The 24,608-nt window shown below is 35.3% G+C and overlaps 1 protein-coding gene and 1 pseudogene across 1 annotated transcript; both read right to left on the reverse strand.

Annotated features, from left to right (window-relative positions):
- Positions 1–981: 981 nt before the first annotated feature.
- On the reverse strand, positions 982–3,424 carry LOC125072230 (carboxypeptidase B-like). Its single transcript, XM_047682755.1, has 5 exons — positions 3,360–3,424; positions 2,970–3,179; positions 2,628–2,730; positions 1,956–2,264; positions 982–1,705 (listed from the first exon to the last, which is right to left on the reverse strand). The coding sequence occupies exons 1-5, from the start codon at positions 3,422–3,424 to the stop codon at positions 1,076–1,078; spliced, it is 1,317 nt and encodes a 438-aa protein (XP_047538711.1). The 3' UTR covers positions 982–1,075.
- A 1,985-nt stretch (positions 3,425–5,409) lies between these two features.
- On the reverse strand, positions 5,410–10,896 carry LOC125072232 (annotated as a pseudogene).
- Between the last annotated feature and the right edge of the window lie 13,712 nt (positions 10,897–24,608).

The following is a 24,608-nucleotide window of genomic DNA, read 5'->3' on the forward strand; positions in this document are numbered from 1 at the left end:
TCTCGCTTTATTTCCGCCACTGATGACAAGAGGGCTGGTCCATTTTATGTCCAGAGGATCGAAATTGCGATTTAACAAGGAAATGCTGCTTGTCGGTTGTAATTTATACAGTAACGATATTCATGTTTATTCTTATTTGTATGTAGTTATGGCCTTAATTTTAAGAATAAAGCTTTCATATTGAATGGAGATAAAGAGTTTGTCATTGTATTAGAAAAAAAAATCGAGGAAAATGTACGAAATTTTAATTTTTTTTAATTGTAATTTTAGTATTCCCTTAGGTGACCTATTTGCCGATCTGCTTACATGATAAAAAACTGAGTGACTGCCTCGTTGGACTAGTGTCTCAAATAAATAGTAATTGGGATTTTTAGCAGCCCAGAATTTGTAACTTGAACTCCTTACATTCATATCGGATTTGCCGCCCCCATTAAAGTATGAGAGATTTAAAAGGGCACATACCTTTGGGATATTTGTGCATTACAATGTATCCCGCACAGTTGTCTTGTCTCTCTTGAGATGAACTGGCGTGGCAAAAATCGGTCAGGACGATTTTTTTTTAATATTATAACAATTAAATACCTTGAAGATAAGATTAGGTCAATATCATAAATAGCCATTTATATTTAGATATTGACAGTACAAAGTTATTTACTTATTTAGAATCGATGTTATTCAGAGCTTATCAAGCGAGCCTATTTAGATTGTATAGAACCAATTGTATCTTATCTTTTAATATTAATTTTTAATTAAAATTGAAATCATTGTTTGATTTTAATAAAGATTAGGGTAACAAAAAAAAAAAAACGATATGAATATGTATCTTTTATTTTATCCTCAATAACAATTTCAGAATAATTTTAATTTGGAGTCGACTATCTTTGTTGTTAGAGGTCAAGATGTTCCAGATGTTCTATCCTAAGTCTTTAGCTTCTTTACCAACACCTAGCGCCAAAAATCAATAGGGCGCCTCTCTTTTCATTTGTACTTAATTTTAATTTATTGAAAAACATTATAATACTATAACACATCTAATTTGATACAAGTACAGTAAATTAGTTGTTTTTCAAAAACATCACAGATTCTTTCTTCCAAACAAATCACCAGCTCTTCTAGCCCCAATAACAAAAGCCGCCCAGGTTTCTACACAGACTTGATGAATATAAATAGGATCCAACGAGAAACCTTCACTAAATTCATTAGATTCATCATCTTCATTTTCGAAACCCGGTAGCTCAAACGTATAAGTCAATGGAACTCCCCTATAATGAGCATAATCTTCAGCAGCACCTGATGTGCCATAACCGAGAGTAAGCATTGAATTGCCTACCACGTAATTAGGGAAATGCGGCAGCGATAATCTATTAATAGCATCAGCCATATCGATGCCAACGGTATGAAGAGAGAACGCGTTATGAGACAGAGAACCATTATTACCCCACGGGTAAAGAATCATGCTTCCAAAGCTGTGCACGGTTATAAAGAGGACCATCCGATCAACATGTTCGTCAATTATTTCACCAACAGTTCTACTTTCTGATTCGGAAAATGGTTTAGTTCCGGCGTAGATCGGAGAGCATTTGTCATCATCTGAACCAACTGTGTTCCACAAGAAGTTAAAATTTCGGTTTCCATCGACGCCTCGGCAGAAAAAGCTCGTAATACTCCAGTCCTTCAGAGAACGATTTTTTCGCCACATTCTGTCCTGAATTTTAAAATGAATACAATCTTAAGATATTATTTTTAGAGGCTCGTTATCATGAAGCACCAGCGAACATAACATGTAATCGTTTTCAGAAGCAATGATGATGACTAAATGGTTTAGGGAGTATTTAAATTATATTTTTATTTTTGTTCAAATAAAGATATATTTCTATCTTCGAGTTAATAATCAAATATAAATATAAATCCGACGTTCAATATAAGAAGCAATAATAATGATAATTTTGACTCACCCTTTCATATGAAAATACATAACCATCAGGATTTACGACTGGAAAAAGAATCCAATCGAAGTTGTCAAGGAGATCGGGCTCAGTCACGTTTTCAACCAGTTTGTGGATGGCATAGGTGACAGTGGGGATAGTGATCCATTCCCGGGCGTGGATTCCAGCATCAATGTAGATAATTGGTTTGTTGCTTGCAAATTTATCCTTAGAAATCTTCAAGTACTTAAGGGGCCGACCTTGAAACGATTTAGAAGAACTAACTAAAGTTACAATTTCTGGATAATCCTCAGCGATTTTGTCGATATATTCATATATCTGTAAACGAAAACACAACATTATATTAAATCACAGACAAGAGCAATCTCAACGTGGCGAAGTTGTCGTCTTATCCCATAGACACTAACAAAGTCATAAATATGAATCAATTATATTAACTGAATATAAGATGTTAATTCCGTTGTACCTGTAAATACAAACCTGTAGGTTTGTATTTAAAGTATTAATTATTTAGCAGTGAAATAACCACGTAACCCAAAATTAGATAAAAAGCTTGATTATTTTTCAAAACTATTCGAGATTTATTATATTACCAAGTTTTCAAAAACGCAACTTAATGCTTAAATTTGGTAATAACAATTTGTACACTACATGACAAAATAACTTTTTCAAATGACGTACCACATCGAGAGTTTGATAGTTGTCGTAAGGTAGCCTGCCGCAGTTTATAGAACGAGTTGCTAGCTTTCTCGCTTCGATTTTTTGGTCATCGATATCAAATCGTCTGGAATAGAAGAATATTATTATAAGATTTTTTTATTATACAGCGCCAAATTATATTCCATATAAATAAAGCTGTTTACAAATTACCAAGTAATTTTGCTTATTCCATTACGCTGCTCAGTAGAAAGAAGGTCTCATTGGCGGTATTTTTTTTACCATACATACGCTGCTCAAAGACTTGTATTCAATACAGTCCTAAAAATGCTTGAGAGAAAAAGCCACAGCTTAAACTATACTCACTCTTTTAGATCGTCAGAATGAATCCGATTGGATATTTTCTCTTTCGCTAGGAATTTCAAAAAATCATTCTGGTACTTCGGTTCAACCAGAACAATCCCTTCTCGATTCACCGCTGCCTTTCTGAAGAAGTCGAGATGGAACTCTTGGATCTTACTCGTCAATTTTGATAGCTGGTCAAAGCTCACCGGATTGACGTAGAAGGATTTCCACCTGAAACGATATGGCGGTAACATCAATAAAGTTGTGATCAGCTATCCCAAAAGCATACGCACTTTACTAATATCCCTATGGTATCAACTATTAGATCCGATTAAAACACTTTATAAAAGGTAATCGACATTCCAAAGAATATAAGATCGTATACTAAATAAGATATTTGTATTGGCTCACCCAGAATATTGTTCATGTTTGGCGTGAATCGCCGTCACGAAGAGCAACAACACTAACGACTTCATACTGTCTCATTAAATTAAAAGACAACCAAACGCCTTATTTATACAACAACCGAATTGATAATGATCGATATGACTTAGTTAATCTCTTCGTTGAAATATGTTGTTGACGATGTATATCTTATCTAATTTAAATCTGATCGCATGCAAGGATAAATGAGCTGCTGGTGTTTAGTATTAAACTGATAAGGCAATCAAACTTACTTTCCTCAAACTTACTCCCTTTTTTAACAAGTGCACATATTCATAACCACTAATAGCGCAGTAATCTTCATATTTGTATGGACTAGCAAAACTTGGCAGACTTCAACAAAGTCTCTATAGGAGTTTTTTTATTGTAGTTTAGAAAAAGGTATGACTGCTGTTCCCTAGTCTACATTTAATGTTTCACTTCAAAAAAATAATTCGATTAATTCATTACGTTCACATGAATTCTTAATGAGTTTGCATTGTTCATTTTACAATGTTTGAATTGAATATCTGATTATGATATTTTCTGAAAAATATTTCAATGAATCATTGGTCAGTTGCAATTCTCTTCTGTAATTAAGCCTCTCCCAAAATGCGCCAATACCCCGCACTTCAGCTTTCGTACTGAGTTGGATCCCATCATCATTCTCAGAGCATTATGCTGTATTTGCTGGTCAGCAGTCTCCACCATAGGAATATCCTGTTCCAAAAGCCGTCGACTTATGTGGCTAGCTCAGTGCCATTTAAGTTAGCTTATCCTATAAGCTATCTACCTATCTCGGTAGCTCCAAAGCTTGCTTTATAATACCCCGAACGAGCTCGAGTTTCTTGACTAGCCCCTCAGTTAGTGTCTACATTTTGGCACCGTATGTCATAGCAGGTAAGAATCTTTGATAACTTTTATATAAGTATTTAATTTTATTCATAATTGTATAAACTTTCCGTTAGTATACGTTTGTTGATCTCATTAATTGTGTAAAGTTACCTATTTAATTTTATGTATATTAGTGCTTCTTTAATAAGTGTGTAATAAGTATCAGCGGAAACTTAACTGATGTATGTAATATTGTATATTATTATGTCATAAGTGTCATCTCATTGTTTGTTTTCCTAAAATATATATTTTTTAATCCTGTCATGAGCAGGAGGTTGACCTGATGGAAAGTGACCACCGCCCATGGACATCTGCAACATCGGGGTGCTTGCAGGTGCGTTGCCGGACTTTTAGGAAGGAGCACCCTCTTTTCTTGAAGGTTCATATTTTTTTTCCGGCCTCTGGGAATCTCTCATACCGGACGAAACGCGGTAGCATAGCTACCACTTTACGCCGATTTTAAGTGAAAGAGTTTTACTTCCCCGGGCGTACCGGCCCATTCGGCTGCAAACCAAAGGTATGCAGTGCGGCACTACCATTTAGAAATTCTAAACCATCTAATACTACTAAATTTAAAGATTAAAATGGAAATGTGAGTCGTCCTTCAAAATTTCTATTTAAAGAACAAATCACTTTCATATTCATTCAAAACATGCAGTAATGTTAGATTTTTTATTTACAAAAATTTTTTCTCCCTATGAGGTTGAGTTTTCTGAAAATATGTTATGGATGTATTTGTAATATAAGGATTAGCCTCGTTGTGCTTGATATGAACGCAAGTTGCTCTGGTAATTTTCATAAGTACACACACGCCTTTGATAAAAGCCTACCCGACGCCGGACCAACCCAACTCAACTCCCATTGACCCCCGCCCAGAGGACCTGGAGGCTTACCTCCAGGACCCCTGTCCCTGTCTCAGCAGCCTCCTGTGATAGGTCGGCACCCCATGGTATCGGAGTGCCTCCCGTATCGTCTCGCAGGGGAGACTGTTGAAGGTGTTCGCCACGTCGAGCGACACCGCCAGGACGACTTGCCCCCGGGCTACCGCTTCCGTCGTCCGAGTCTTCAGGGCGTCCAGGGCATCGACTGTCGACCGGCCCGCCCTGAACCCGTACTGAGCCTCTCAGAGACCCGGACCGACCGCCTAGAGGTGCTGAACGAGACGTGCTGCGAGGATCTTCTCGAAGAGTTTGCCCGTCTCGTTCAGCAGCACTATTGGCTTGTATGCCGAAGGAGAATCCAGCGGCCGACCTTCCTTCGGCAACAGGACCAATTTCCCTCCTTTCCAAGGCTTCGGAAACTGCCCGCTGGACAGACATTCGTCTAACAGCACCCGAAGCCTTGCACCCAGGTATTCCAGGGCGTCAGATAGAACACGCCCTGGAACCCCATCCGGACCCGGCGCCGTGTTTTTGGCCTTCAAGCGGCTGAGGGCCATCTCCATCTCCCGCTCCGGGTTCAGTGGTGGAGCCATTGCGTCTTCTATCACGGAGCGGGGCGCCTGCGGAAGGGCATGCCCGCCTGGATGGGGGAAGAGTTCCCCTACCAGGCACAGGAGGAGATCCGGCGGCAGCGTCTCGGTGACAGGGGCGCCTTGAGTGCGGAACTTCCCGCGTACGCCGCGGTACGGGCGCCCCCATGTGTCTCGATTTAGACCCGCCAGAAACTCCTTCCTGGCCTTCTCCTTGGTCTTGCTTATCGCCAGCTGCAGATCTTTTTTTCAACTGGCGATAAGCGTCCAGCATCTGTCCCTCCAGAACCGTGTCGAGGCCGTTGCGCTTTCGACAGTGGACGTAGACCCTCTGCGCCCGGAATCACGTCGCCCGAAGGTCGGCGATTTCGGGCGACCACCAGTAGACGTGCCGGCGCGGAACCCTGCACCGGGTCCGAGGCATGGCCGCATCGCAGACCTCCTTGAGCGAACTGCGCATGCGGCCTGCCAGCTCCTCTGCGCAGGCGCCCTCCGTCCTCCCTGCGGAACTCCACCACTGCACGATGGCGGCCTCCTTGATCAGCTCTCCATCGACCTGGCCGAGAAACCACCTCGGCAGCGTGGTTGGCACCTTCTGGGGTTCCGCCGGCCTGCGAGAGGTGGAGATCTCAAATCGGATGTAGCGGTGATCCGATAGTCTCCACTTCGTCCTCCTCTGTCCACTCGACCACTCTACGTGCCACGACAGGGGTGGCGAACGAAACGTCCACCACGGAACCCCCCTGATGGCGCACGTGTTAGATTTTTTTTATCAAGTAATAATTAAACCAATTACATTAATCAAAATATACTTTATTCAAGTAGGTTTTTAAAATCGAACAAGCACTTTAGAATCGTCATTTAACAAACTATTTAAAAGAAAAGCTACCACCGGTTCGGAATGTAGATTCTACCGAGAAGAACCGGTAAGAAACTTGGTAGTTACTCTTTTTCAATATCCAAAAATACAATCATGTTAGTTAAATACAATTATACTAACTTTGTATATATAATACTAACTTTGTATATTGATAATTGCAAAAAGACACAATTCATATATTCATCAATAAATTAAGAAGCAATAACAAATATATCACAAAATTATATTATTATATTATATTTAAGGTGCTAATATTTAAGGTACGATACCTTAAATATTAGCACCTTGCTAGTCCAGGATCAAAGTGAATAGTAAAAAGTCGTAGTCCCAACTAAAAGTGTTCTGAACCGAGCTTCCATCACTTATATAAGCCTCACTACGAATCACGTGACTCATAATATTGTACAGAAAAGTCAAAGTACCCTCTTATTTAATATCAATCTTATCAATACGATTCAAAAATAACTTAAATTAATATATTATTACAGAATTGATTAAAACATACAATACATAGTATAAGCCTTGTTTGTAATTGTCTTATTATTTATTTACTTCTTACTTAATCTGACACACGCAGGTGTGAACCTGCCCCTTGTTGAGAAGGGACAGGTCGGAGAGCGCCTTCGCGGATTTGCCCGCGAACCACAACTTCACGTTTAAGTCGCCGAGAACCAGTAGTTATAACTAAACTAACCTAACCTATTTAAATTATTTTCATTACGGATATTATTTTTTAATACGTTATGACATGACATTTTTCAACGTTTACCGGGCCTTAAATGTAAACCCTAAGATTTATTAGTAAATCCCGGTGAATGGTGGCAAAAGTTCGAATCGCAAGCCGTTTTGGGCATATACCATTAAGAATTGGTAAATCTTAGGTTTACTGGAATATCTAAGGATTTACCGTAGTTCGAGCTTATACCGTAACATATACATTATATTTAATAACTTAGAGTTACATAATTCTATTGAGTACCTTGTAAAATAATTTTTATATTTATTTATTGTTAATATTAAGTATTAGGCTAAGTTGATTAATGGGTTAAAAAAAAAAGACGAAAACAATTAGGTATTATCTTTTATGATTACCATACTTCGTAAGTGTGTGTCCTCTGTCGGTTTTTTAATTTTTAGCACTATAAATATTTTACAACATTAAAGACGGAAAAGGAAGTAAGGTATATTATAATAATACAAATGTTTTGATAGAGGTGTAATAATTCAGGTATTAAAAAACAACACAGTATTTTGAAAAACATATATATTACAGATTCGTCTTTCCATACAAATCACCAGCCCTTTGACACCTGGTTGTTCGAACGCATAAACCAATGAAACTCCCTTATAATGAGCATAGTACCTGATCCGGCAGAACCGAGAGTAAGCATTGCACTGCCTTCCACGTAATTGGGGAAATGCGGCAGAGATAATTTATGAATAGCATCGGCCATATTGATACCAACGGTGTGAAGAGAAAAAGCGTTATGAGAGAGAGAATCATTAGCTGTCCACGGGTTCATACTTCCGAAGCTGTGCATGTTTACAAGTAAGACCATCCGATCAACATGTTCGTCAATTATTTCTCCAACAGTCCTGCTTTCTGATTCGGAAAATGGTTCAGATCCAGCGTAGACCTCCGAGCATTTGTCATATTCTACACTGACTGTGTTCCAATTTTGGTTTCCATCGACGCCTCGGCAGAGAAAGCTTGTAATACTCCAGTCCTTTAGGGAACGAGTTTTTCGCCACATTCTGTCCTGAATTTGAAAATTAATACAATCTTAAGCTATTATTTTTAGAGGCTCGTTATCATGAAGTATCAGCGAACATAACATGTAATCTTTGCTACTTGCAATCGTGATGACTAATTTAGGGAGTATTTAAATTAATATTAACATTTTTTTTGTCCACATAATTTAAAAAAAAAAAAACTTTTTATTAATAACCAAATATTAATATAGATATGACGTTCAATATAAACACATGCAATAATAATAATCATTTTGACTCACCCTTTCATATGAATACACATAACCATCAGGATTTACGACTGGAAAGAGAATCCAATCGAAGTTGTCAAGGAGATCGGGCTCAGTCACGTTTTCAACCAGTTTGTGGATGGCATAAGTGACAGTGGGGATAGTGATCCATTCCCGGGCGTGGATTCAAGCATCAATGTAGATAATTGGTTTGTTGCTTGCAAATTTATCCTTAGAGATCTTCAAGTACTTAAGGAGTCGACCTTGAAATGATTTAGAAGAACTAACTAAAGTTACAATTTCTGGATAATTCTCAGCGATTTTGTCGATATATTCATATATCTACAAAAGAAGGCACAAAATTAGATTAAATCACAGACAAGCAAATGAGCAATCTCATCGTGGCGAAGTTGTCGCTTTGTTACTGGCTGTTACCCGCGGCTTTGCTCGCGTAGAATATGAATATATTTACAATTGAACTTAAAATATTACTTTAATTAATGACCTCTTTGTATACCACCTTGGTGTGTGTTTTAGCCCTTAGAGTAGAATATCCAAAAACGTTTAAATGCGAATCAACACATTTTTAAGCAGTAGCCCAAAAATAAAGTTCCCTGCTTTTAACTTCAAAAATGACGGTCTTCCAGACTATCCTATATACGAAATGTCACCCCTATTTCCCTCCTTAGGCGTAAAATATCCAGAAACGCTTAAATACGTATCAACTCATTTAATCAGTATCCCAAAAATAAAGTTTCATGTTTTTAAATTTAAAAATGAACCCTTATTTCACCCCCTTTGTGGTAGATTACCTAGAAATGCTTATATAAGTATTTACTCCTTTTTAATCAGTATCCCAAAAATAAAGTTTTATGTTTCTAACTTAAAAAATTACGAACTTCCATACAAACGTTCAAACTATATTTCACCCCTTTAGGGGTAGAATTTCCAAAATTCGCTCGTTATGTTTTGTGGGTGTTATGTTATGTTAGTTTATAAGCGTATAGCCTAAAATATAAGTGTTATGCTTCTAGTTCTAAAAATGACAATACTTTCAATAACTTACAACCTTTCATCCCAATTTTCAACTCTTTACAGCACTTTTTTCCTATGTCCTTTCTCGGGCTCTAGACAATTTGTGCACCAAATTTTATTTAAATTGGTCCTGTAGTTTTTGCGTGAAAGGGAGATAGACAGACAGACAGAGTTACTTTCGCATATACATATACTTTATAATATTAGTATGGAAGTATGGATTGTATGGATTAATTAATTTTTTAAAGCTATTCTACGTTTATCAAATACCCAAGTTTTCTAAAGTCAAAGTCATTTATTTTTGACATTGAAACTATTTGACACTAACATTTTAAAAAATATGAAGCAATCGCATTCACGGGATATAAGATGTTATTTCTACTGTAGACTACATGGCAAAATAACCTTTTCAAATGACATACCACGTCGAGAGTTTGATAGTTTTCGTAAGGTAACCTGCCTCCGTTTACAGAACGAGTTGCTAGCTTTCTCGCTTCGATTTTCTGGTCATCGACATCAAATCGTCTGGAATAGAAGAAAATCATTCGATTATTTTTAAACAGCGCTTGATTGGTTACTGCGATTTGTCACTTTCAGTAAAATAATTAATAAGTTTAAAGTGCTCATCCATATGAACGAAGCTTTTTAAAATTACCAAGTAATTTTTTTATTTCACCACGTTACAAAGTGCAATAAAGGTTTTATTTTATGGTATTTTGTTTATCATACATACGCTGCTTAAAAACTTGTATTCATACCAGTCCTAGAAAATGCTTGAGAGAAAAAGTCACAGCTTAAACGATACTCACACTTTGAGATCTTCAGAATGTATCCGATTGGATATTTTCTCTTTCGCTAGGAATTTCAAAAAGTCATCCTGGTACTTCAGTTCAACCAGAACAATCCCCTCTCGATTCATCGCTGCCTTGCTGACGAAGTCGAGATGGAACTCTGGGATCTTACTCGTTAATTTCGACAACTGGTCAAAGCTCACCGGATTAACGTAGAAGGATTTCCACCTGAAACGATATGGAGGTAACATCAATAAAGTTTTGATCTGATATCCCAAAAGCATACGCACCTCACTAATATTCTTATGGTGTCAACTATTAGATCCAATTAAAATATTATATAAAAGGCAATCGAAATTCCAAAGAATAAAGATCGTATACTAAATAAGATATTTGTATTGGCTCACCCAGAGTATTGTTCGTGTTTGGCGTGAATCGCCGTCACGAAGAGCAACAACACTAACGACTTCATACCGCATTAATAAATCAAAAGCCAATTAAACGCATTATTTATACAACAACCGGATTGATAATGATCGATACGACTTAGTTAATCTCTTCATTAAAATATGTTATTGACGTTGTCCTCTGATGAATAAGCTGCTGGTGTTTGTTTTTTTTCTTGGTGGTAGGGCTTTGTGCAACCCGTCTAGGTAGGTACCAGCCATTCATCGGATATTCTGCCGCCAAGTAGCAATACTTGATAATCTTCCGGTTTGAAGAGTGAGTGAGTCAATGTACAGTGAGTAGTGTAGTTAGCGGCGCATTGGCGAAGTAAGGGATAGTTAATATTTTTAACAGCATCAATGTATGGGCCGTGGTGACCACTTAACATCTGGTGGCCCTTTTGCTGATAGGTAGACACCTATTACATAAAATATATATATATATATATATATATATATATTAAACTGATAAGGCAATCAAGCTTACTTGGTGATAGAGCTTTGAACAAGGTCTTCTAGGTAGATGTTACCCACTTATTATACATATTTTACCGTCCAACACTTAAAACTTTCCAGGGTCCTAACAACGGTCGATTATTTTATTAAATTTGGGCAGATAGACTTTGTTCAGCCTTTTTATATGTTCAATGGCGATATCAAAGTCAAAGTCAAAAATCTTTATTCAATATAGAAGTGTTTACACTTGCTTATTGATAGTCAAAAATCTACCACCGGTTCGGAATTTAGCACCTCGGACCTGAGAAGAACCGGCGAAAGAAACTCAGCAGGATATATATATATATATATATTTTAACCATTTTCCATGTACAATTTTAGTTATTTGAAACAGCCTGGAGGCGATCATTTCATTCCCAAGGTGTGCAGTCAACTAAAAAGTCATTAGTGTTGTAATATCCTTTAGCACACAAACGCTCTTTAACGACTCTTTTGAATTTTACAATTGAATAATTTTGAACGTTTTCTGGGATCCTGTTGTAAAAACGTATACATTGTCCCAAAAAAGAGTTACTAACCCTGTGTAATCGGTTACTTGGAGTAACAAGTTTTTTCTTGTTCCTAGTGTTAATAGAATGTACGTCACAATTTCTGGGAAAATCATTTATGTTTTTGCGTACATACATAACATTATCAAAAACAAATTGAGAAGCGACAGTCATTATTTTAATTTCTTTAAATTTACCTCTTAACGAATCTTTTGGGCCCAGTTTATAAATTGCACGAATAGCCCTCTTCTGCAGTACAAAAATAGTATTAATGTCAGCTGCATTACCCCAGAGTAGGATGCCATACGATATTATACTATGGAAATAACTGAAGTACACAAGCCGAGCCGTATCCACATCAGTCAAAAGTCTAATTTTTTTTACCGCATAGGCTGCAGAGCTGAGTCTATTCGCCAATTTATTTATATGGAAGCCCCATTGGAGCTTAAAGTCTATTGTCATACCAAGGAACTCTGTTGATCCTAAAACATCTAATGCTTCCCCGTTTAAACGTACACTCGTTTTCACACATCTTACATTGGGAGAAGTGAATTTAATACATTTAGTCTTTTTACTATTTAACATTAAATTATGAACACTAAACCAATTTACTATTTCAGAGAAAGTATTGTTCACATTGTCATATATTGGAAGACGTCTTTTTATTTTAAAAATTAAAGAAGTATCATCAGCAAACAATACTATCTCGAGTTTATCACCTAGAAGATGTGGCAGGTCATTTATATAAACAAAGAAGAGAAATGGTCCAAGAATTGATCCTTGAGGGACCCCCACAGTAACTGGAGACCCGGGAGATCTCTTTCCATTTACATCAACCCTCTGAATCCGATTGCTCAGATACGAAATCAGAAGACTGATTAGATACGTGTGTATTTACGTTAAATTGGTCCAGTGGCGAGTAAGATCGAAGCTTGCGAACTTTCATAGTATCCATTCAAACGGTGTCAGGTCTACTAACTCAATTGATACGTTCATATGTAGATAAAGACCAGTATTGGTCACGTTCTGACTAACTCATGTAATTTTTCGAGCATGTTTGTTTGAATTTAATTCCGATGATGATTGCATTCAATTGTAATCATCGCGTATCAGAGATATGAGTGACCAGTTTAAAATAATCATGACATAATCATTTCGACAACAAAAATTACAATGTCTTTCCAAATCAGCTGATTAAGTTTTTTTTTTTTAAATATATTGTATTGAGTACTTAAAATTAAAAAGAAAGTTGATTCGCACGCCCAGCACATTTAAACTGACTCCATTAGTCAGTTACTGACAGTTACTTCTTAAACATGTCATTAGCGTAAGGCTTTATAAAGTGTGTCATTTTATTGTCCTGTTTCTTGACTAGTCCTTCTGTAAGTGTCCATATTTCAGCACCGTATGTCATGTTAGATAAAAGTCATTTAAAACTATTTCTTAAACATCTAATACCAAATTTAAAGACGAAAATGTAAATGTGAGTCGTTCGTCAAAATTTCTATGTAAAGAACAAATAACTTTCATATTCATTTAAAACTTTCATCAAAACATGCAGTTATGTTAGGGGGTTTTTTATATTCAAAGAACTTTGCTCTTAGGGGTTGAGTTTTCTGAAAATATGTTATTGGTGTATTTGTAATCATCATCATCATCCTCCTGCCCTTATTCCAATTTTACTTGGGGTCGGCGCAGCATGTCTTCTTCTTCCATACTTCTCTGTCGGACGTCATCTCACAAGTAACATTCTTTCTAACAATGTCGTCTTTCAAATTATTAATTTTTATCATTAATGTATTTGTAATATAGGGATGAAATATAAAGATTAGCCTCGTTATGCTTGATATGAGCGCAAGCTGCTCTGGTTATTTAATTTCATAAGTACACACTCGCGTTTGATAAATAATGTTGCAAATATTATTTATATCTACTAGCTTCCGATTGTAGCTCCATTGGCGTGATAATGTGTATTTACTTGTGGAACTACTTCATTATTATTTTATCTGTGATATTGACTTTCATATTTACCTTTTTCCTGCGGAAAAACTCATGACAATGTTTTGGTGACATGCCTATACAGTTTTGACAACTAAGTGACATGTTTCTTCTCTAACGGTTACCGAATGATTGATCAAAGAAAATGTAAACCAAACTTTTATTTTACCACTGTAGACACCGATGCCATAGTTCGTTCGCTTAAATCATTAGATATTAAGAAATCTGCAGATGTGCTGGTATTTCTGTGGAGTTGGTAAATCTATTATCGTTGTAATTGCACCTTAGCTTGCAGCAATATTTAATAGTTGTGTCCAACGTGGTAAATTTCCTAACCTGATGCATTATAATAAAGTCACGCGTAATCTTAACATTACCTACCCTCGAAATATTTAAAATGAATATTTTGAATCAATTATTAACTTCTTTAATGTACAAAATCTGCTTCATAGAAAGAAATTTGGAATTACAAGAGGTCACTCGACAACCGACGCAGGTAGGTTATTAAGAATGTATAAAAGGTCACATGAAGCCTTCTGAACTTTCTGTGACTTATTCAAAGCCTTCAATTATGTTCAACATAAAGCTCTGGTCTGTCTGGATTGTCTAATTTAGAATTAGAGAATGTGCGCATGAGCTTTTGACTTCTTATCCTAAAAATAAAATTCAGAGGTTTGACGTTAAGGGAAAAAGGTCCCTTGGGGTCTCAGTTTGTAGTGTTCCCTCATGGATCAATTCGTGGAACTTTTCTATTCCTTATATACATAAATGACTGGATAAGAAACGTCTCATAGGGAAGAAACAAGATATAGTATTGTCTGCTGATGATATCTCCTTTGGTTTTAAAATAAATAGAATCCATATACAGTATAATGATTTAAACAACAATCCCTGACATAGTGCAATGATTAAGCGTAAATAATATTAGGTTACATTATAAAAAAAAAAAACGAAAAAAGTAAAATTTCATGTACATCAAAAATTCTTTTTTCCAAACAAATCAATCAGCTCTTCCACTGTGTGACTCCAACAGTGTGAAGAGAGAATAATCATGTTTCCGAAACTGTGCACGGTTATAAAGAGGACCGTCCGATCAACATGTTCGTCAATTAATTCACCAACAATTCTACTTTCTGATTCGGAAAATGGTTTAGTTCCTGGGTAGATATGTGAGCACTTATCTTTTGAACCAACTGTGTTCTATAAGAAGTTATAATTTCGATTGCCGTCGACGCCTGGGCAGAGTAAGCTCGTAATACTCCAGTCGGAAGAACGCGTTTTACGCCACAATTTATCCTGAATTTGAAAAGGAATATACAATATTAATATATTATATTTTGAGTCTCGTTATCACGAAGCATCAGTGGATGTTATGGCCATCCTAATTAAGGGAGTATTTAAATTAAAATTTACTTTTTTTTTTGTTCAAATAAAGATATTTTTAATCTTTAAGTTAATAATCAGATGTAAATATAAATCTGACGTTCAATATAAACACAAGTAATAATATTTGTCATTTTGACTCACCCTTTCATATGAATACACATAACCATCAGGATTTACGACTGGAAAGAGAATCCAACCGAAATTGTTAAGGAGATCGGGCTCAGTCACGTTTTCAACCAGTTTGTGGATGGCATAAGTGACAATGGGAGTAAAGATCCATTCTGGGGCGTGGATTCCAGCATCGGTGTAGATAATTAGCTTGTTGCTGGCAAAAATGTCTTTAGAAATCTTCAAGTACTTAAGGGGTCAACCTTCAAATGATTTAGAAGAGCCAATTAAATCAAGGGAAATGAGATGTAATTTAATTTGTGCCTGTAAACACACTGGATCCCTAACTACTTAAAACGGAACACAGCTGTAGAAAGTATCGGCAGTTAGCAGTAGAATAACCGAGTAACCTAACTTATAAGGGATGGTTATTATTTTCAAATAAACTTGTGAAGGCTTGTGAATAAAATTATTAAAACATTATGTCGTTGGGCATTTTTAGACTAGACCGTAATTTTTTCAAATGACATACGTCACGTCGAGAGTTTGATAGTTGTCATAATGTAACCTGCCTCCGTTAAAACAACGAGTTGCTAGCTTTCTCGCTTCAATTTTCTTGTCGTCGATATCAAATTGTCTGGAATAGAAGAAAAATATATAAAAAAATATATTATACTTTTTATACATCGTCTAATTAATTACTGTGATTTGTCACATTAATATCAATCTCAAAGCTCACCGTTGAACACTTTTTTTTTATTTTTTATGATATATATTAAGTGATCACCATCACCCATAGAAAATGGATATAAAGAAATATTATTCATTCCTAGTAACAATGCGCCTCCAACCTTAAGTACTAAGTAAGATGTTATATCCCTTGTGTCTGTAGTTACGCTGGATCATACGCCCTTCAAACCGGAACACAATAGTACTTGGTACTGCTGTTTAGTAATAGTATACCTGATGCAAAGACAAAGCCCTTCCACTATCCTGAAATGTCGTACAAAAATTTATCTAACTAAACGTTACCCTAAATACTATTGATATTTTAACAACTGCGAACTAAATTATGAGTAGATTAAAATTTCTTTGAATGTTCTAATGAATAGCAAACATCGCATCATAATAAATTTAAACAAGTAACTTTAGACTTCGATACGTGATAATTCAAATCGTCATAACTAAATTCAAACAAACAAGCTTGCCAAACACTAGAACGTAATGAAGAAGTCTTTATCTACATGTAAATTGGATATCAGCTTAAGATTAATATATTTTGCCACTGTTAGGCATTTATCTCGTCTTTAATTAATTTAAAGCTTTTAATAAAAAAATACGTTAAATGATAAAGAAAGTCAAAAGGGTCAAAGTCAAAATATGGGATCTGAGAATGTGAAATATTATCTAATTTATACTACAAATTAAAATCGCAAATAATTAATGAGCATAAAATAACAACCCATATGCAAAAACCGTTAACGAATTACCAATTATTTTTACTTATTCTACCACGCTGTTCCAATGCCGGTTTTTGCGATAGTTTTTATTGATACGCAGGATTATTGACGATATTTTCCTGCACTTTCTAGAGCGAACACATGAAGTGGTACCTTCCTGGTAATCCACTAATCATTGAACTGCAGTTGTGACATTTTATAAAGTGTTTAATGATGAAAATTTGATTCTCTGCTCAAAAACTAGTAATTGATTTAATTATTTGGGAAGCCAACGTGATATACAAAGTGTCTAATTCTACATATTATACATCTAGTCTTAAAAAATGTTTTTTTTTTTTTATGACAGAGGTGGCAAACGAGCAGGAGGCTCACCTGATGGAAAGTGACTACCACCGCCCATGGACATCTGCAACACCGGGGGGCTTGCAGGTGCGTTGCCGGCCTTTCAGGAAAGAGTACGCTCTTTTCTTAAATATTACCATTTACATGACTAACTCATCATGTAAGACAAAAAAAAAGTAAAGAAACAGACAAAAAATACTACTGTGCTTATTAAAGAACAAATAAATTACAAAACAAAAAAAAAACTAATTAAAATTATAAAGTAAACATCTAAGAAAAAAATACATTATACGAAAAAAGAAAAAATACAATTACCTCTTATAGCAAATACAACACTGACATGAAGACAGTGTTATGGTAAAAAATATATTTTTAAAATTCTATTCAGTGTTGCCATATATATCAATATTAATAGGCTTGTTTAGAAATTGAATTATAGATTTTTATTTTTTATATAAAGGAGCAGATTTGCCTGAATTAGTTTTAGTATTGCTATATTGAAAAGTCTGTTTATGCTTATTTTGGGCTCTTGAATTTTTCCTCGGTACGGCCAACATGATTTTACTCAATAACGCAGAACAATCTATACGGTAATCACTCCAGTCCAAGAAAATACTAGAGATAAAAAGTTAAAGTTCAAGCGATACTCACTGATAAAGATCTCCTGAATGTATCCGGTTGGATTTTAAAAAGTCGACCTGGTACTTTTATACATTCCTTGAAATAGGATGTGAAAATTGGCTCTTCCGGAGTAAATTTCATGTTGGCATGAATCGCCGTCACAAAGAGCACCAAAACTAAAACGTCATACTGCATAAATAAATAAAAAAATATTTCAAATGCATTATTTATACAACAATCGAATTGATAATGGTCGCTATAATCAGGTCGATCTTCATATTTAAATAATTAACGTTGCGTATCTTATCTGATTTAACTCAGATTTCATTTATTCTGATGAATCAGCTACTGTTGTTTATTATTTAAGTGATAGGGCAATCAAGCTTTTGTAGTGTTTTTTACAAGTCCGTTTGGGTACGCACCACCCATTATACATTCTACCATCAAACAGCAATATTGCTGTGTTCCAATGTGAAGGTGAGTGTGCTAGTGTAACAACTGCTACATTAGAAATAACATCTTAATTCGTAAGGCTAATAATACTTCCAGTGCCAAACCTAAACACGGTGGTGACCACTTAACATCAAATGGCCCAATTGCTCGCCCACTATGTTTTAATAAAAACGATACATAAAAGATTAGTGTATTTTATGACGATAAATAGCTTAGTGAAGAAGTTAGATGATTCAGGAAATAGTTTTGTAAATATTCGATCTACTTCCCAACAGTTGAAGTACTTGGGGATGTTTAAGATTATATAGAATATTTAAGTTCAAGCGTATGTTATATTTGAAGTTTGTTTTAGTAAACTCGTGTCTAATTAGCGCAGTACGTAAGAAAATAATCATTAAATAATGTTTAGTTTACCTTTAAAGTTTTGCTTTAACTCAGATGCAGCGCCAATTTTTTAGCGGCTCTAAAAACAAATAAACGAAAAAATATTTTATTTTCTTTTTTGTCGTCAATATATAGTTTAAGTGATTTAATAAATGTATTAATAGTAAAAATAAATTAAGAACAAGTTCTTATGTAATATATATACATATACCGTGCCTATATTGTTGATCATTGAGAAGCTTTTTCATCTGAAGCGAATGATTACCAAATAAATTTGGTATAATTTGACCTAAACAAATAATATGATAAAATCTCATCTGGTTCTAATTCAGTTTGCAAGATTTTATCTAAAAATACTAAGATGGTATTTGTGACTTTTTTAATGGAACTACCCATGGACAAATGGCAACACCGGAAGATATGCAGGTACGTTAGAAGCCTTTAAGATGTAAATAGGTTTTTTTCTTGCTGGTTCCCAAGTTGTGTCGATTGTGAAAAATCGCCTGGTATTGTATAATGCAGAAAATGCTTTTAAAGATTACCAGGTATCGAAGTGGTGTGGATGAAATATCGAATTCTGACGCGATGTCGGAACATTTCCCGAGAAAATACTGTAATGTAGATGCAGAAATTCAACATCTCTGAGCAAAGCCAATGGATCGAGTGGTTCAAAAACGCGTCATTAATTTGGACTACTCTATGGTCTATTTAATCATTTTTAACGTAGAGAATTGGAAAAGTAAATTCAAAAGCCACCTTTCTATTTTGAAGAGACCGTCTGGAGCTTCTTTCACTATAAAACTCCAATGCGGCTTTGTTAATAACTGGGGGTTAAACACTGATTTCCATATTTCTCTGTGAAAGTCACAATGAAAAAGGCCGGTTTTCTTTACAAACTTCCAACCCAAATCCTTTTCGGGCAAATGATTTGCAAAAAACCCGTAACAGTTGTCTTTTACTCATAAACACAAGTCTAAATACCGATTTCCATATTTCTAGCATCGAACTGACGAACTTTCATTCAAACTTCAATTTCTATGAACCCCCTTAGAAGAAGAATTTTGGAAAATCCTTCTTAGTAAAGTAGATTGTGAAAAATTTCATCTCATTACGTGGACTTAGTTTATGCGGTGTATGTCAGTAGGTTTTAAATTTTATTGAGTGGAAATATTCTACTAATTTATTTTTATTCCACTAAATATAATAAGAAATCTCAGGTCCTATGCAAGACATATGGGGAAGGGTTTATAGTATCCAGTATATGAACGGTGGTAGCTCCTTGTGTATGCTGACTTATATTTTATGATGAAAATCAATATGAACGTCTCTACCATCAATATCCCTCATAGAACTTACGAGAATTTGGTATATTGATGTTTATCAACATTATAGAAAAGGTATAAAGACTACTTTAGCTGCCTTCTCCATAACTGTCCTGAAACGAAAAATATTAAGCCAAACTAAATAAACAATTTAAAACATACTTATGAAGTTTCAGAACTGCTTCCGATATAACGTCGTTTTATTTGAAATAGCCGATATAAAATTTCTTATACTCCAACTCAACTAAAAGTTTTATTGAAATGGGACCAATAACGGTACTTTCTTCGCAACTTTGATTATCGAGTGGGGTAAATTTCGAACAGCTGCTGCCGGACGTTTGAAAAAAAATCAGTGTTACTTACAATTTCTAATTTAAAAAAAAATTAACTATTTTTAAATTTAGAATTAGCATGTTTTGTATTTGGCTTGATATTTTTCATCTCTGATTTGATGTATTTAGTTAATATTATAATGAGAGATGATAGGAATTAATCGTTGTTAAAAACGCCTTTTTGAGAGTTTGTAAGTGGTCAGTGTTACATTATAGTACCGCGAATAGCACGAAGAGCCTTCGTTTTCCCCCGTTCGGATTGATGTATCGGTTGATGAAAGCGAGGTAATATGGAGTCAACCTGACCTTACGCACACATCTCCACGCTGTAGAGAGAGAGAAGAGAAGAGAGAGAGAGAGTAGAGTTCTGATTTGAATCTTCAACACAATATGATATAAAATAAAACAGATCAGATAAAATAATAGTCGGTTGAAGTATCATTATTATATAAACATAGAGACAAATTTACGTTTTTGGATTATACTGAAACTACACACAATTTTAACACTGTTCCTGTGCCGTGTTCTCAGTTAACAAGTTTTGAGTCAGCTTAGAAACCCCGAAGTTTAAACCAACTTGAGAATAGTCTTGTATGATACTAATTGTTACTAGTATATAATTATAGCTAGGATGGCTTAATGGAAAAACACGAGGATCTCAACTAAAGATCGTAGCTTCAAATCCAAACTAGAACCACTGTGTTTTGATATGTATAATTTTTGATAATATTAATATTAATATTGGACAACATCACATAAATTACTCTGATCCCAATGTAAGTAGCTAAAACACTTGTGTTATGGAAATCAGAAGTAACGACGGTACCACAGACACCCAGACCCAAGACAACATAGAAAACTAATGAACTTTTTCTACATCGACTCGGCCGGGACCTCAGAGTGGCGTACCTATGAAAACTGGTGTACACACTACTCGACCACGGAGGTCGTCATAATATTATATTTTATCTGACAGACATTGAGATGTCATGTTTAACATTTCAGATGAAATTCTGTCATTGAAGTATCTATTAATTCAAAATTCTGGTCGTGTATTGGCTTAGGCTTTAAATCTTTTGCATAATAGCAAACAAATACACACTATTGTTAAACAGCCGATGGTATAATTGTCAACAAAATATTGTTTTTCTTGTTGGTAGCACTCATCAAATACTCTATCGCCAAAAATCAGTACTCAGTATTGTTGTGTTCCGGCTTGAAAGGTGAGTGAGCTAGTGTAACTACAGGCAGAAGGGACGTAACATCTTACTACCCAAGGTTGGTAGAGCAGTGATGATGTAAGGAATGGTTAATGTTTCTTACAACATACCTATATCATAAAAATGAAAAAAAAAAAGTGTTCAGCGGTGAGTTTTGAGATTGATATTAATGTGACACATCATAAAAAAAAAATCTAGCTTCATCGTTCATTCATACACTCACAATCATGGCAGATCATCATTGATAAGCTAAGATAAGAAGACGATATAATAATCATTAATCCGTGTTTTTTTTTGATAATCATTATATTGTTGTTGTGATTTAATATATTAACAAGTTGATGTCATTATTTTATTTTAATAATGACATCACTTAGTATTGACAAAGTAATGATATCTTATCCGATATAATTGTATTTGATATAAACATCATTAATTGGACTCTGATTCACAATATATTGGTGTTATGATCAGTGCGTGCATTCGGTAATATATGACATTTAAGAAGCAATCATGAGATTTATATACTCGAGGTCTTAAAGGTAGTAAGAGGTAGACCCGTAAAATGCCTTTGAATGCAGACGAAGGTAGCACAGATCACCCAGGACTGGGATAAAAAAAATTGCGTGTGTAATCTATGCATAGTCAACGGGCTTGATGGTTGAGTTTCTTGTCTTAAAATTGGTAGGACGCATTTGATTCTTGGCGTATGTTTTCTACATAAATCAGACTTCAACTTGATCTATTCAATAGTGTTATCTCAATTGATATATATCATATGACTTATCAAATATTCTAGCGCCAAATCGCTATATTTATCGTTGTTTTCCGGTTGGAAGAGTGAGTGAGTCAGTTCACAGGCATGAAGGACATAACATCGTAGCTGCCCATGTTTCTGGCGTATTGGCGATGTAAGGAGTGACTATTATTTCAACTTGTGCCAATATCGTAGGCATTTGGTGAGGTGGAGAGTCGGGTAGCCAATTCGCCCAACAGCTTGCCAACAATAACATACATACATAAGCAGCCCGTAAATGTCCCACTGCTGGGATAAAGGCCTCCTCTCCCTTTGAGGAGAAGGTTTGGAGCATATTCCACCACGCTGCTCCAATGCGGGTTGGCGGAATACACATGTGGCTGAATTTCGTTGAAATTAGACACATGCAGTTTTCCTCACGATGTTTTCCTTCACCGCCGAGCACGAGATGAATTATAAACACAAATTAAGCACATGAAATTTCAGTGGTGCCTGCCTGGGTTTGAACCCGAAATCATCGGTTAAGATGCACGCGTTCTAACCACTGGGCCATCTCGGCTCTCAACATCACAGCCAACAATAACAATCATTGCCAACAATATAAAAATAAAATCAATATAAATAAATAAATACAATTCCTTGTATTTTTTAATCGTCTATACATTAATATATTTTACATCAATTTAAAATTAAGAATGATAAAAATTAAATCACAGTTATTATATTCATTTGTTGTAGTTTTCTTCCATTTAAGTCATTTCGAATAGTTCGTATTTGTACAATACCTACGAAGGTCCTCAATGAAATGAAATTATTACTGACTGTTATTAAGTTTTCGCTCGCTTCTTCACGACCTGAGATTGCAGCTATTATAAGTTCTTCCTATGTCTCGAAATTGGATTTTATTTCAGATCATTCAAGTTCGTTCGCCGTGAAGATATTATTAATTTAATACGTTTTACTTTTAAAATGTTAACATAGATCAATTTTATTACTAAATTATAAATCAAAATTAGAGCCGAGATGGCCCAGTTATAACGCATACATCTTAACCGATGATTTCGGGTTCAAACCCAGGCAGGCACCACTGAATTTTCATGTGCTTAATTTGTGTTTATAATTCATCTCGTGCTCGGCGGTCAAGGAAAACATCGAGAGGAAACCTGCATGTGTCTAATTTCAACGAAATTCTGCCACGTGTGTATTCCACCAACCCGCATTGGAGCAGCGTGGTGGAATATGCTCCAAACCTTCTCCTCAAAGGGAGAGGAGGCCTTAGCACAGCAGCGGGAAATTTACAGGCTGTTAATGTAATAAAAAAAATGTTGAACATTATTATTCAAGTTGATTCTCGTTATTTTATTTGAAATGGACATTTTAGAAGTTACAAGCAAACAAAAAACCACTTAAACTCATAAGTTATCATTGGTCGAAATCTTAAATACGCAATCTATGAATATTTAATTATGGATTCGTGAAAAAATGACGTTTTGAAAGTCGGCGAAGTTGATAACGGAACATTATTAAGAGCAAAGTGTATATAGGTAGTTAACTTGAATAGTGTAGTGTTGTAAATAGGGAAATAACAGAACTATTAGCAAATCCCGATATATAAATCGAAGTTTCTACTCCTTCTCCGATTGGAAAAGGCTAAATCGAGTTCTCATTAGAGTGGGTCGACTAGGTGGTGATAGTACGATGTTCAGGGGAGTGAAGAGAACTCCACCGAGTCCTGAATGGAATAGAGCATATTTAAGGCCAATCCATCATAAGCGTTTGCTGGGTAACAAACCCAAGTAACCGTCCCTAGATATGGTAACTTATGGAGTATAATGTCTTTGTATTACCTTATAATATAAAATTAATTCTGGAAATCGCGCTTTCCTACGGAAGTAGGTTACATATAAGCGTAACGTATTTTTATATCAATCTTCAGTAAAAAAAAAAAAAACATTTATGAAAGAGCGACGCTTTTCAAGATATGTCTTTCCAATTTAAAAATGAAATTTCACACAGATGTAAAATATCATCAAATGCAAATCTTTGACGCTAATAATAATTTTCATTAAAACCTTCCTCGTAGTTAATTACCTGGTAGTCTACAGGAGGTCGATGAGATATAAATATCTGTCAAACTGGATATGGCTCATTTAAATTGAATAAAAAAAATTAACCTTGAAAACAATAAATATGCCATTATATAATTCTGCACAAGATTATATGACATAGGAGCTTTCAGATAGTATTGATTAAGAATCATACAGGAAAGAAACATTTAATTGTATATTATTTTTAATTTTTTTTTACATCACCAATGCGCCACCACCCTTGGGAACTAAGATGTTACGTCC

The sequence above is a fragment of the Vanessa atalanta genome, chromosome 21, assembly GCF_905147765.1.
Source record: "Vanessa atalanta chromosome 21, ilVanAtal1.2, whole genome shotgun sequence".
Lineage (NCBI taxonomy): Eukaryota > Metazoa > Arthropoda > Insecta > Lepidoptera > Nymphalidae > Vanessa > Vanessa atalanta.

What these genes read in the sequence shown, in the direction of transcription:
- LOC125072230 (XM_047682755.1), bottom strand. Translation starts at nt 3,424, where the DNA reads ATGAAGTCGTTAGTGTTGTTGCTCTTCGTGACGGCGATTCACGCCAAA. An exon ending in AAACATGAACAATATTCTGG is followed by an intron (nt 3,180 to 3,359) that starts GTGAGCCAATAC and finishes ATATCGTTTCAG; the next exon opens with GTGGAAATCCTTCTACGTCA. An exon ending in ACTATCAAACTCTCGATGTG is followed by an intron (nt 2,265 to 2,627) that starts GTACGTCATTTG and finishes TTTCGTTTACAG; the next exon opens with ATATATGAATATATCGACAA.